The sequence below is a fragment of the Mobula birostris genome, chromosome 4 (genome assembly GCF_030028105.1).
Source record: "Mobula birostris isolate sMobBir1 chromosome 4, sMobBir1.hap1, whole genome shotgun sequence".
Lineage (NCBI taxonomy): Eukaryota > Metazoa > Chordata > Chondrichthyes > Myliobatiformes > Myliobatidae > Mobula > Mobula birostris.
Genome location: NC_092373.1, coordinates 27,382,471 through 27,396,918, shown reverse-complemented (window position 1 = coordinate 27,396,918; position 14,448 = coordinate 27,382,471). Strand labels below are relative to the sequence as shown.

At 42.7% G+C, this 14,448-nt stretch overlaps 1 protein-coding gene across 2 annotated transcripts in view; it reads left to right on the top strand.

Moving 5' to 3' along the window:
- Window positions 1–14,448, top strand: part of pid1 (phosphotyrosine interaction domain containing 1) — a 145,789-nt gene that overhangs the window by 113,526 nt on the left and 17,815 nt on the right. The window contains exon 1 of one of the 2 annotated variants that reach the window (XM_072255047.1): window positions 9,752–9,847. The exons of the other annotated variant lie outside the window; for it this stretch is intronic. Within the exon in view, the coding sequence (XP_072111148.1) occupies window positions 9,824–9,847 (24 nt within the window). The 5' untranslated portion in view covers window positions 9,752–9,823. Of the gene's footprint in view, window positions 1–9,751; window positions 9,848–14,448 lie in introns of those variants that run through there. 2 annotated transcript variants of the gene reach the window in all.

Below are 14,448 nucleotides of genomic sequence, written 5' to 3'. Positions count from 1 at the left end.
CGTCAGATGAACAGGCATCAGACGCAGTCTGCACTGCAGCTGGCTGGTGCTTGGCTGTCTTTACCTTGACCACCTCTCTTGCAAAAAGCTGCTTATGTTCATTCTCATTCTGGGATGTACTTTTTCTCCCTGTCATGGGTAGTTGAGCCACAATCATCCAACTACCGTTTTCCTTAACTATTTTGTTGGAATTGCATTCTGCACATGCCTACTATCTACAGACTTCATGGTGCCTCCCAAACCCAAATGATGACTCCCATTCTTTCCTTTCTTTTCAAATCTTTTTATTATTATTATCCAAAATTTACAAGAATACATCGAAGTAAGTAACACTTACAATGTCTCAAGAAAAAAAGCATTATTAAAAAGATCGAAAAAATTTTGGTGATTTAAAAAAAGAGGGAAAAAACCCCTACTAAGCAAGAAAAATTGAGGAAAAAAACCCATTAGGTGTTCAACCCCGGAGCCATGCGTCATACAAAATGCTTCTAAAGACAAACATCAAACCGCCAGCAAGAAAAAAAAGTACCAAAAATTTACAATTAGATGGTGGAGGAAATGTATCAATTAACTCAAATGATAATAATGAGCAAATGGACCCCATCTTTTCACAAAATCAAACATAGTTTCGACTTCTAATTTTCTCCAAACTAAGACATAGCATCACTTGAGAGAACCATTGTGACAAGACTCCCATTCTCTCCAACAGTTATTGTATTTATCTACTTACTTAGATACGGCGCTGAATAGGACCTTAGAGCCATGTCACCACTGCAAATCGCAACAACCTCGATTTCACCCTAACCTAATCATGGGACAATTTACAATGACTATTTAACCTTCATGGTACATCTTTGGGCAGTGGGAGAAAACTGGAGCACCCGGGGGAACCCCACGCATTCCACAGAGAACACACCTTACAGAGGGCGCCGGAACTGAACTGTGAACTCTGACACCCTGAGTTGTAATAGCTTTGCACTAGCCACGACACTATTAGGCTTGTTTTTGCACCATTTGTACACAGGACCATTCTTTTGGTACACTGAGACTGTCTACAAGAAGGGTCAGAGCCGTCTCTATTTCCTGAGGAGACTGAGGTCCTTTAACATCTGCCAGACGATGCTGTGGATGTTTTATGAGTCTGTGGTGGCCAGTGCTATCATGTTTGCTGTTGTGTGCTGGGGCAGCAGGCTGAGGGTAGCAGACGCCAACAGAATCAACAAACTCATTCGTAAGGTCAGTGATGTTGTGGGTATGGATCTGGACTCTCTGACGGTGGTGTCTGAAAAGAGGATGCTGTCCAAGTTGCATGCCATCTTGGTCAATGTCTCCCATCCACTACATAATGTACTGGGTGGGCACAGGAGTACATTCAGCCAGAGACTCATTCCACTGAGATGCTACACAGAGCATCATAGGAAGTCATTCCTGCCTATGGCCATCAAACTTTACAATTCCTCCCTTGGAGGGTCAGACACCCTGAGCCAATATGCTGGTCCTGGACTTATTTCCATCTGGCATAATTTACATATTATTATTTAATTATTTTTGGTTTTATATTGCTTTATTTATACTCTGTTCTTGGTTGGTGCAACTGTAACGAAACCCAATTTCCCTCGGGATCAATAAAGTATGTCTATCCGTCTATCTATCTATTAGCTCTATAGTTATTAATGTCTGTAATACTGAAAAATTGCAAGGGTTTGCCACATCTTTGGAAATCAAAATTTCAGGAACCATAGTATAACAGAGCAATGTATAATTTGTATTATTAAGCATATTCATGACAATAGAACAATTATTATTAGGCTAAGTAAATACTTGACATCTTAATTGCTCACTGCTGAACAATATTTTTTCTTTAATCATATGCATCTAGGAACACCTTAAATCAATTACACATTGACTCCTTTCTTCCCCAAATTAAAAACCTTCATCTTATCTTGATTATATCCAAAATTAAAGTTGTTATTTTCTATGAAGGATGTCACAAGATAATTTCTAATTAGCACAAAGGAACCGCTTTTGATCATGCAAATCTGAGCGATTTCAGATTCTAAATGTGTAATCGCTCCATTATGAAAGATCATCAAGGAGTGCACACTATTACATTGGCTTGCAAAGTCATATGTAAGATCCCAGCATAGTCCATGAAGTTTACTTTAAAAAAACAGTTCAAGGCTACAAAATGTAACCAAAAATGCCACGAAAAGTAAGTCTTACTTATACCAAATACTGAGGGGAAACTCCAGTAGAAAAGCAGCAAGTGTGTATCATTGAAAAGAACCAATCCGATCCTTGCTCTAGGTCAAAAATTTCCTTCTGATGTATTCTCGTACACACCACATCTCCCTTGGTAGACGTCAGCTCCTCAGTTCTCTAACCAGTTGTTTCTTTTTCGTCCCACTGTTGTGTTTGGACCATTTTGCTGTTATCCATTACCACTGTGGTCTTGCTTTTCCTATTGTCAGCAGTGGTCTCATCAATTTCCTCCCCGAGCTTGAAACAAATCTTTCTGAATTCTTTTTGAATGAAGAATTCTTGAAACAAATTATTTGGGAACTTAACCACTCTCACACCCACCCACCCATCCCCCATAAAACTTGCTCTGCTCTGTGCCAATGTGAGCATTGTGCCTTATTGCATAGGGAACTTGAGGCTGAATAGCTCCTGTACATCCATAACAATGTCTTCCACCTGTTCCACAGAGATGGCCTGCTGGTTTCCCACGGAACTCATTTATTAACATCCATAATACTGAAGAATTGAAAGGTTTGCCACTACCTTGGAAATAAGAATTTCAGGCAGACCCATAAACAGTGAGCAATGTATAAACCTATACGTGACAAAAGAACAATTATTAATAAGCTAAGTAAGTACTTGACATCTTAATTGCTCATGGCCGAGCAATATGTGTTTAATCATATGCATCTGGGAACATCTTGCATAGCCTTAGGAGCAATTACACGTTTACTTCTTTCTTCCCAAAATTAAAATCCACATGACTGAGCTGCTGGAAGATAATCAAGCTACCAGAACCATTCCTGTGGGCTTGTTCCTTGTTACACTTCGGAATAGTGTCCTAAGTGAAGTGATCAAATGTTTTTGAATACCAACCCTAATTGGCTGCAGCACTCAAGTCTGTTCTCACTTGAACGTTAAGTCCAGAATATCGTAAATATTCTCAGTTATCAATCCAGACACTAAATGATATCTCAATGGTTGATCTGAAAACGTTCGAATGTTACCCTATTTTGTCAATATCTTCAGTTTGTCCACATAGTCACCTGTCAACCCTGCAGCTTTCGAAGATATCTGCTGGTGTGGTATCGTTCTGCTCTCATCTGTAGTAGATGATGCCGGTGGACCTACTAACATCTCAAATCTTTGAAATCTGTCACCAGCAACATTACTGCCTTCCCCTTCTCGTGCTTGGTTGCCCCAGGGCCTCAACAATATGATTTACTCCCTCTGATTTCTCCACATAAGAACTTTGGATATAGAGGCAGGAGTGGACCATTCACCCCCCACACTTTTATTTATTTTTATTTTATTTGGAGATACAGCACGGTAACAGACCCTTCTGGCCCGATGAGCCCCTGCTGCCCGATTACACCCACCTGACCAATTAACCTGCTTTGCAACGTTGGAGGAAACCCACACAGTCACAGAGAGAACATACAAACTCCTTAGAGAAAGTGGTAGAAATTAAACCCACTACAGCGTGCCATGCTGTACCTGCACTTCAATTCAATAGGACCAAGGTTGATCTTTTAACTCAGTTCCCCATTCCAACATTAAAACCATATTTGATTTCCTTAGTATTTAAATATCTAGTCCACTTTGGCTTTACTACACTTCAGTAATGTAAGCACATTGCCATATGAACAGAGTTTGTAAGACTAGGCCTGTAAACTCGTGTGATTATTGAATCATGCAAAATTCTTACCGGGTTTGATAGAGCCATTGTGGAGTTGATGATTTCTCCTAGCTCAGATGTCTAGAATAAAGGGTCATATTCTCAAAATAAGAGAAGGGTCATCCATGCAGATTTAAGAAGGATTTTTTTCCACCTCCAGATGATATAAGGTTTCTTCACAAAGAAGTTTCAACATGTAGATCTTCTCCAGACGAAGATGAATCTCTGTAATTTTCTATCCTGGAAGGTCGTGGAGACTATATCATTAGAAATATTTAAAGAACAGGTAGATAAATTTTTGTAGGATCAAGGAATTGAGTGTTGGCGTTGATGAGTTAGGCTGAAGAGCCTGTTTCTGGACTGTATGACTCTATGACTCTATTACAGCTTTGAGGAATTGGAACAAAAGAAGAGATAATGTTCAGGACTGATTCACTGTGATCATAATCAACTGTGGGGCAGGCTTGAGGTGCCGAGTCACCTGCTTCTCCCATTTCTTATGCATGGATTTTGCTGGAGGTCATGGGTCAAGGGGGAAAGATGAAATGTTTAAGGGAAATGTGAAGGGGAACTTCTTCACCCAGAGAACTGAGAGAATGTGGATCGAGCTGCCAATGGAAGTGGTGGATGCAGGTTCAATTTCACCATTTAAGAGAAATTTGGATAGGTCCATGGATGAGAGGGGTATAAAGGGCTATGGTGTGGGTGCAGGTCAATGGAAATAGGCAGATTAAAAGTTCGGCACAGACTAGATGGGCGGAAGGGCTTGTTTCTGTGCTATAGTATTCTATGACTATTTTCAGTCATAACCATCATATGGTTATGGAGTTAGCATAGGGAAGTGGTTCTGTCTTGTACGATTAGTCATGATTTTATTGAATGGCAGAAATAGCACAATGGATTACTCCTGCTTTATTTCATATACTTGTATGTTAACGCAACAATGTTAATGACATTTCCTCAGCACTCAGAAGTGTTTGAAAACAAACATGTTTTATCATGTGGACATGATAGAAAGAGCAAAGCAAATAATAAGCTGGAGGCAGAAGTAATGGTGAAGATTAATCAGATAATCTGAGAGATGTAACCAGAAGGAGGTTACTGAAGGAGAGAAGAAAAGATAAAGAATGGTGAAACTGTGAAATACAAAATGCTGAGAAGTAAAAATCCTGCAAATTGCTGAAATCCGAAATAAAAATGAAATAATGGAAATAGCAGATCCTAATGGAAATTTCACCTGAAATTGTTGGAGCTGTGGTGTCTTGAAAGGCTGCAACGTGCGATAGTGGTAGAGGCCTAAATCAGAGAGATGAAAGTGAGAGTGGATGAAGGATTAACGTGGCAGGCATCTGCTAGCTTAGGGTCACCCTTATTAATGAACGGAAGTGTTCTGTAAAGCAATTAGTTCATTTGTATTTGGTTTCTCCAATGCAGAGGGCACCAGCTCAAGAGTATTGAATACAAACTATAAGCTAATTATTTCTTTACCTGGAAGTAGTGTTAAAAATTAGCTTTATTTGTCACATGTATATCGAAACAACTAAATATACAATGAAATGAGTCATTTGCGCCAAATCACATCAGCACGGATTGTGCTGGGCAAGTGTCGCCATGCTTCCAGTGCCAACCGAAGGCAACGTAGTATAGTGGTTAGCACAATGCTTAACAGTACCAGAGACTCAGGTTTAATTCCCACTGCTGCCTGTAGGGAGTTTGTACATTCTCTCCGTGACCGCGTGGGTTTCCTCCAGGTGCTCCAGTTTCCTCCCACAGTCCAAAGACGTACGTAGGTAGGTTAATTGGTCATTGACGTATGTAAGTAGGCTAATTGGTCGTTGTAAATTGTCCCGTTGGGGGATTACTGGTCAGTCCGGCTCAAAGGGCCAGAAAAACCTACTCCACGCTGTAGCTCAATAAATACATTTTAAAAAGGGGCAGCTGAAGGAAATCCATGTGACCATGGAGAGAACGTACAAACTGCTTACAGACAGCAGCAGGAACCAATCCCCTATCTTGCAGCTGGTGCTATAAAGCATTGCGTAACCGCAAACCTACCATACCGTACCGTGTCGAGTACCTGGTGGCAGGAAGGGTTACAAGGGCAGGCTTTGTGTCCACTTGTTACATGGGAAGCCGTGTTGAGAAGAGGAGTGGGCAAGAGAGGAGGCTGAAAAGTGAACAGAGGCGTTGTAGAGAAAACAGTCTGCTGAATGCGGAAAGGAAAGGGAAAGTTGTGCCCACTGGTGACATCACATTCAAGGTGGCGGAAATGACAGGCTGATTTGTTAACTATGGATCTGAGGACAAGGGTAGGTCTAGATTTGTACTGGCTGGAGCAGAGCGGCTGAGAGAAGAAATGTAGGAAATGGGATGAATGTGGTTGAGAACACTGCCAGCTGTGACAGAAGGGAAACCAGAATTAAGAAGGGCATCTTGAAAGCAATGGCGTGAAGGGTGTCATCCTTGTGAACCTGGGGAAATGGGTGGATGGGAATGATTAGGAGCAGGGAGGGAGAAATTCTAGTGGACTTAGCAATGGGAAACCATGAGTTTGTCCTGGGGCATCTATGGAACAGACCAAATAGTCAACGTTTCAAGCTTTGATGCTGCCTGGCCTGCTGAATTCCTCCAGCATTATGTGTGTGTGGCTTTGGACTTTCTCGAATTTGGGAAGTAGTACTGGAAATTGATCACTGACTGACACTCCGTGGCCACTTTATTTAGTACCCCCATATACCTGCCTGTTAATGCAAATATCTAATCAGCCAATCACGAGGCAGCAACTCAATGCATAAAGCATGTAGACATGGTCAAGAGGTTCAGTTGTTGTTCAGATCAGACATCAGAATAGGGAGGAAATATGATCTAAGTGACATTGATGGTGGAATGATGGTCGGTGCCAGACAGGGTGGTTTGAGTATCTCAAAAACTGCTTTTCTCCTGGGATATTCACATACAACAGTCTCCGGAGCAGGGGTTCCCAACCTGGGGTCTATGGACCTTTTGCTTAATGGTATTGGTCCATGCAATAAAAAAAGTTGGGAACACCTGCTCTAGAGTTTACAGATAATGGTGCAAAAAAAACAAAACTTTCTGGCTAAAGAAGTTCTTCCTCACCTCTGTTCTGAGGTTGTACCCTCTGGTCACAGCCTTAGACTCCCCCATTATAGAAAACATCCTCTCTACATCCACTCTATTAGGCCTTTCAATATTCAACAAGTTTCAATGAGATCCCCCTCATTCTCGTGAACTCCAGCAAGTTCAGGCTCAGAGCTATCAAACACTCTTCGTTCATTAATCTTTTTATTCCCAAAATCAATCTTGTGAACTTCCTCTGGAACCTCATCTGCTCTTAGAAAAGGGGTGAACAATACTCCAAGTGCAGTCTGACCAGTGCCTTTATAAAGCCTCAGCAGTACATATTTGTTTTTATATTCATGTCCTCTGAAAATGAATGCTAACATTGCATTTGCCTTTCTTACCACAGACTCAACCTGCAAATTAATCTTTAGGAAATCCTGCAGGAGGAATCCCAAGTGCCTTGGCACCACTGATTTTTGAATTTCCTCCCCAGTAAAAAATAGTCTACTCCTTTATTCCTTCTACCAAAGTGTATAACCATATATTTCCTACACTATACTCTATATGCTGCTTCTTCGCCCATTCTCCTAATCTGTCTAAGTCCTTCTGCAGATTCCCTGCATCCTCAGCAGTACCTGCCCATCCATCTATCTGTGTATTTTCCACAAACTTGGCCACAAATCCATTAATTCCATCATCCAATTATTGACATGTAACATGAAAAGGAGCAACCCCAACACCAACCCCTGCAGAACACCACTGGTCACCGGCAGCCAACCAGAAAAGCACCCCTTTATTCCCACACTTTGCCTCCTGCCAGTCAGCCAATATACTATCCATGCTAGTATCTTTCCTGTACACCAGGGGCTCTGATTTTGTTTAGCAGACTCATGTGTGGCACCTTGTCAAATGCCTTCTGCAAATCCAAGTATGCAACATCTAAACTCTCCTTTGTCTCTCCTACCTGTTATTTCCTCAAGGAATTCCAACAGATTTCCTTAAGGAAAAACTGGCTGATGTTAGCCTATTTTATCACCACAAAATAACCTGCAGATGCTGTAAAAGATCAAAGCAACACTTTCAGTACGCTGGATGAACTCAGCAGGTCGGGCAGTATCAGTCAGAAACGATGAGTCGACGTTTCGGGCCGGAACCCTTCGTCACGGCTGAAAAATGAAAGATGGGGAAGGATTTGAAGAATGCTTGTAGCGTCAGTTGATAGACCAGTAATTTGAAAGACAAAGGGCTGGGGGAGGGGAAGCAATGACATCATAGCCCTGAAAACAATGGGTAGTAGAAGAAGGAGGCAGAACCATGAGGGAGCTGGGGGAGGGGGCAGAGTGACATAGGGATAGAAGGAAAAAGTAGCGAGGTGATGCTCTTGGGTTCACTTTCCATTCAGCAATCTGATGGCAGAGGGGAAGAAGCAATTCCTGAAATGTTGAGTTTCTTAAGGCTCCTGTAGCTTCCCTTTGATTGTGGCAATGAGAAGAGGGTGTATCCTGGATGATGGGGGTCCCTGATGATGGATGCCACCTTTTTAAGGCATCACCTTTTGAAGGTGTCCTCCATGCTGGGGAGCTGGCTGAGTTTGTAACTTCCCGCAGCTTTTTCTTATCCTGTGTCCTCCATTTCCAGAGAAACAAAAATTAAACAAATGAGATGACTTTATATCACAGATGAATGGCTGATACTGACCGAGAACGCTGGTATACTGAAGTTGTAAAATTCAGTACTGAGTACTGCAATATGTCCAGACAGAAGATGAAGTGTTGTTCCTCAACCTTGCATTGGTCACAACGCAGGAGTCTGTAAAATGACAGGTCCAACTGGAGTGGGATGGGAAGTAAGGTACCTGGCAACCGGAAGCTCAGCCCCTGTGGACTGAATGCAAATGCTCTATCTGTGTTTGGTCTCTCTAATGTTCGAGAGACCAGATCATAAACATTGAATGCATTACAAAAGATTGTCGAAGGGCAAATGAATAGCTGCTTAATTCTATTCCACTATTAATCAGCAAAATGATTTTCATTTTGCACGTTTATAGTGATGGATTACACTGAGGTTCTGGAGAGTCAGTAGGTGCAACATCTTTTTAACTCTGGCACAAATTCAGCTTAACAGAAGGAAAGAAATTTTCCTTTCTATAAAGATTTTACTCAAAATGTGTTTGGACTGACTGGATCCTGCTCCAAGTAGGCACGAATCCACGAAACATAATGAGCGTCATTGAGGGTGACTTGGCATCAAAATGCCAGTTCTACTCAGAGCCCAAAGCAATGCCGGCTGTAGGAGGTGGGAAAAGTCACTTTGTGTGCTGGGTAATACTGTTCAAAGGGTGACTTTAAGGCGCATCTGAGATTCTTCATTTCAATGAAGGTTTTAATCAAAAGTTTAAAAAAAAGTTTTAACTAAAACAGATGGTTCTTTCACTATTCAGCATGATGTGAAGTTTATAACCAGTCAGAGAAGACTGGCTAGTTTCTATTCCAAACAGGTCAGTCCTCATTCTGAAATTCTTGAGGGAAATAGTTATGCAATCTATTGCACCACTGTACTTTTAGCTCTAGGACATGAACTGAAATGTGACCTAAAGTGGGAAGAGTGTTGTGAAACTCTCGTTAACAGCTGGTGAATGTCAAACAGTCACTGATCCCAAATTGTCTTGTAGATATTACACATTCCTTGGAATCTCATACTGGCTGTATGATTTGAAAATATGAGAGATAGTCAAGAGAAACGGAAGGGTGGAATTACGGTTACACAGAAAATGATGGAGCTGCCAAGTAGCTTGGTCAGGAATTGCAAGAGAAAGCTCGCCTAATGTCGAAGATGGAATACTTTAACGTATGGTACTGAACAAATGTCTGAGGCACATATATATATAGTTGGGGTGCCCAAGACTTTTGCACAATTCTGCATTGTCAGCGTGGAGTGGACAGCGGGTTTGTAAATCTGGTGGGAATAGAAGGTGTTTGGAATGGCGAGGGTGGAGGGGTGTGGGACAGGGGTATGGTAGAGAAGTGCCAGGGGTGGGTGGTGGTTGCGTGGGTGCAGATACATCCAACCCTGAGATACCAGGCAAGGTAACTTGATTCCAAACATTTGGTTCATTGATCATTACAGAATGTTTTTGCTGGTTCTCCTGCTCTCTCCCCTCTCCCTTCCCCCTTTCCCAACCACGATTCCCCTCTCTCTGCCCCCTTTCCCAACCACGATTCCCCTCTCCCTGCCCCCTTCCCACTGTCAGTGCACAGCAGAGAACCATATCAGAATCATGTTTATTTTCACTCCCATATGTCATGAAATTTGTTTTTTTTTTTGCAGAAGTACAGTGTAATACAAAAAATTACTACAGTACTGTGCAAATGTCTTAGGCACAGCCTTATATATACGTAAATATGTGCCTAAAGCTTTTACAGACTGAATACTGTAGCTGTGATGAACGCTTCCATTTGAAATGCAAACCCAGTTTCACAGACACCGGCTTGCCGTGCAGTTTTAGCACATTTAGTCTAGTTTTCCAGAAGTACTGATGTTTTTCTTGTACTGACATTAGTATAACAAAGGCAACATGTATGGGTTCTGAAAGAGGTAGCTGAAGAGATTGTGGAAGAATTAATAATGATCTTTCAAGAATCACTAGATTCTTCTGATTCAGAGTTCTGAATAACTGGATAATTGCAAGTGTAACTCTACTCTTGTGGGGTGGGGAGGCAAAAGAAAGGAAATTATAGGCCAGCTAGTCTGATTTTAGTAGTTGGGACAATGTTGGAATCGAATATGAGGTTGCAGGGTACTTGGAGGAACATGATAAAATATACCTCTTCCTTTCCCGCCACATGCAAAAATGCCATTCCCTATTCCCAGTTCCTCCGTCTCCGCCGCATCTGCTCCCAGGATGAGGCTTTCCGTTCCAGGACATCTCAAATGTCGTCTTTCTTTAAGGATTGTAGTTTCCCTTCTACCGTCATCAATGATGCCCTCACCCGCATCTCCTCCATTTCCTGCACTTCAGCCCTCACCCCATCCTCCCGTCACCACAACAGGGACAGAGTTCCCCTTGTCCTCACCTACCACCCCACCAGCCTCCGGATCCAGCACATTATCCTCCGCAACTTCCGCCACCTTCAACAGGACCCCACCACTAAGCACTTCTTTCCCTCTCCACCCCTCTCCGCTTTCCACAGGGATCGGTCCCTCTGCAACTCCCTGGTCCACACGTCCCTCCCCACGGATCTCCCACCTGGCACTTATCCCTGTAAGCGTAAGTGCTACACCTGTCCCTACACCTCATCTCTAGCAACCATTCAGGGCCTCAAAGAGTCCTTCCAGGTGAGACAACACTTCACTTTTGAGTCTGTTGGGGTCATCTATTGCATCTGGTGCTCCTGGTGCAGCCTCCTCTACATCGGTGAAACCCGACGCAGACTGGGGGACTGCTTTGTCGAGCACCTCCACTCCGTCCGCCACAACAGACAGGATCTCCTGGTAGCTACCGACTTCAACTCTGCTTCCCATTCCCATTCAGATATGTCCATACATGGCCTCCTCAGTTTGTCAGTTCAGTTTGTCTTCCTGTTCGGCATTTCATAACTCGGCATTCTTTTCTCAGCATTCTCATTCTCTCACTGACCAAGTAACCTTGTTTACAGCTTGCTTACCCTTGGTTACCCTAGCAGAGACACTCTCCCTTCTGCCCTCCCAGCTGCTTAACGAGCTTCTTCTCTCTCCTTCCTATTCCTGAAAAATGGTGTTTACCTGAAACATTATTTCTGTTTCTCTTCCCACAGATGCTGGCTGAACTGCTGAGTATTTCCAATATTTTCTCCTTTTAATAATAATGTGCAACATTAGCCAACAACAAGCACAAAATGCTGGAGGAACTCAACAGGTCAGCCAGCATCCAATAAACAGTCATTTCAGGCTGGTCCCTTTATTTATCCACATGCAGATAAATAATTTAATCCAATTACAGTGTAATGAGCTCTTCAGGCCTGCATTGGGCGCCAAGCTTTTTCAAGGACCTAATTAATTAATTGTTGTTTAAATGAGAATCATTAATCGTTTAGAGTTTCTTGTGTTTTTCTTGAGTGACTCACTCTTTCACTCTTTATAATACAGTCTCCTGGTGTTTTTTCTTCAGGCTTGTTAAGTTTATTTCAATCGCTCAGTGATCTGTGTTACTTGTATTATGTAAGTGGATGCCCAATTAGCGCTAATTGCAGGGTCCTAGTTTTGAGAAGGTTACTTCCCGCCGAGCCGAGCCACCAACATCCATTTGGAATTATTATGAATAAACTCGGCACTGTCTCTACGTCAGAGTCTGTCTTTCCTCCACACTTGGGTTTCGATATTGCTAGTGCACACCTTCACAGACAGTCTCAGTCTTTTAAGATCTGGATTTTAATCTACCAGTCAAAGATGCAGCAGAAATTTGAACCTAGGCCTCCAACTGCTCGCTTTAATCAGATCAGTATCTAACAAGTTCATTGAAGTAATAATAGAAAGCAGCAGGATTTTTTCAAGGCTGGATTCACACCAATGGATTGACTTCCACTCCAAACCCATCCTTAATGTGATTCATTTACCAGGCTTCCTGGATTTACTATGTATGCCTGCAAGAAATGAATCTCATTGTTGTATACCGTGTCACACATGTACTTTTGATAATAAATTTACTTTGAACTTTGTACTTTGAACTTTGAATGTTTTATATTCCCCCTGAACTGAATCAGATTAGCTGATCATTATCAGCTTTTGAGATCTTGCTGTTTTCCACATTACTACTATGATTACACTTGGTTTACTATACTCCAGTGGCAATAAAAGACTTAAGGACATTCGGAGCTTAGCAAAAGTTCAATGCTGCTGGAGGACCTGGAGCTACTGCATTTGCCTCACCACAGTAGGTCTGCAGCAGATGCAATTTCACTGGCTCTCCACTCGGCCTTGCATCACTTGGACAACAGCAATACCGACGTCAGGCTGCTGCTTATTGATTACAGCTCAGCGTTCGACGCAATTGTACCCTCAGTTCTACTCCCAGCTCAAAACCTGGGCCCATGTACCTCCCCCTGAAACCGGATCCTTGACTTCCTTACCGGGAGACCACAATTAGTGCAGATCAGGAAAAAAATCCCGCCACTACCTGGAAGGAGTTTTGTAACCCTTATGATCACATGGATTTCTTCCGCACGCTCCGATTTCCTCCCACAGACCAAAGGTGCACCGGTTGGTCATTGTAAATTGTCCCATGATTAGGCTAGGATTAAACCCGGGGATTGCTGTAACAACAGCAACCTTACACTGAACATAAGTAAGCCCAAGAGATTGATTATGGACCTCAGGAAGGGGAAGTTGAGGGAACACTTACCAGTCCTCATCAAGGGATCAGCAGTGGAAAAGGTGAGTTCCTAGGGGTCAACATCTCTGAAGATCTCTCCTGAAAATATTGATGCAATTACAAATAAGCATCTATGTTTCACTAGGCGTTTGAAGAGACTTGGTATGTCACCAAAGACTCTCACAGGTGTACCCTGGACAGAGTTCTAACTGGTTGCATCACTGTCTGGTATGGAGGGACCACTACTACTACTACTACTACTACTACTACTACTACGTCGACTCAGGCCTAGGGGGCCGGCATTGGGCACGATGACGGACTCTCCACTTCTCCCTCTCCCTCATCAGTGTGTTCAGTTCATCTACATTAGCCGCGCCACTGTCTTCTAGGAGCTTGTTGACCATAGTCTTGGGAGGGCGCCCAGGGTTCATCCTCCTGCATCGTCTTGGTGAGTGTCCACCTCTCGCATCCGTACATGAGAATGGACTCTCTGACTGATTAGAGTCCTCTACACAGGATAAGAAAAAGCTGCGGGAAGTTACAAACTCAGCCAGCTCCCCAGCATGGAGGACACCTTCAAAAGGTGATGCCTTAAAAAGGTGGCATCCATCATCAGGGACCCCCATCATCCAGGATACACCCTCTTCTCATTGCCACAATCAAAGGGAAGCTACAGGAGCCTTAAGAAACTCAACATTTCAGGAATTGCTTCTTCCCCTCTGCCATCAGATTGCTGAATGGAAAGTGAACCCAAGAGCATCACCTCGCTACTTTTTCTCTTTTTTGCACCAGTTACTTTATTTAATTTTTAATATATATTTCATACTGTAAATTATGAATATGTATTGCAATGTACTGCTGCTGGAAAATAACAAATTTCAGGAGATATGCCAGTGATATTAAACCTGATTCTGACTGTGACACAAACTCAGGTCAAGCAGCGTCCAGAGGAAGTCAACAGTCGATATTTCAGGTTGAGACATCAGTTCAAATAAAGGGTCAACTGTCCTTTTCTCTCTACCCTTGCTGCCTGACCCATTGATGACAGTATCCTCAGTCTCTTCTGTCTCTCCCTTTTGTCTTTCTGCCCCTGCCTTAAACT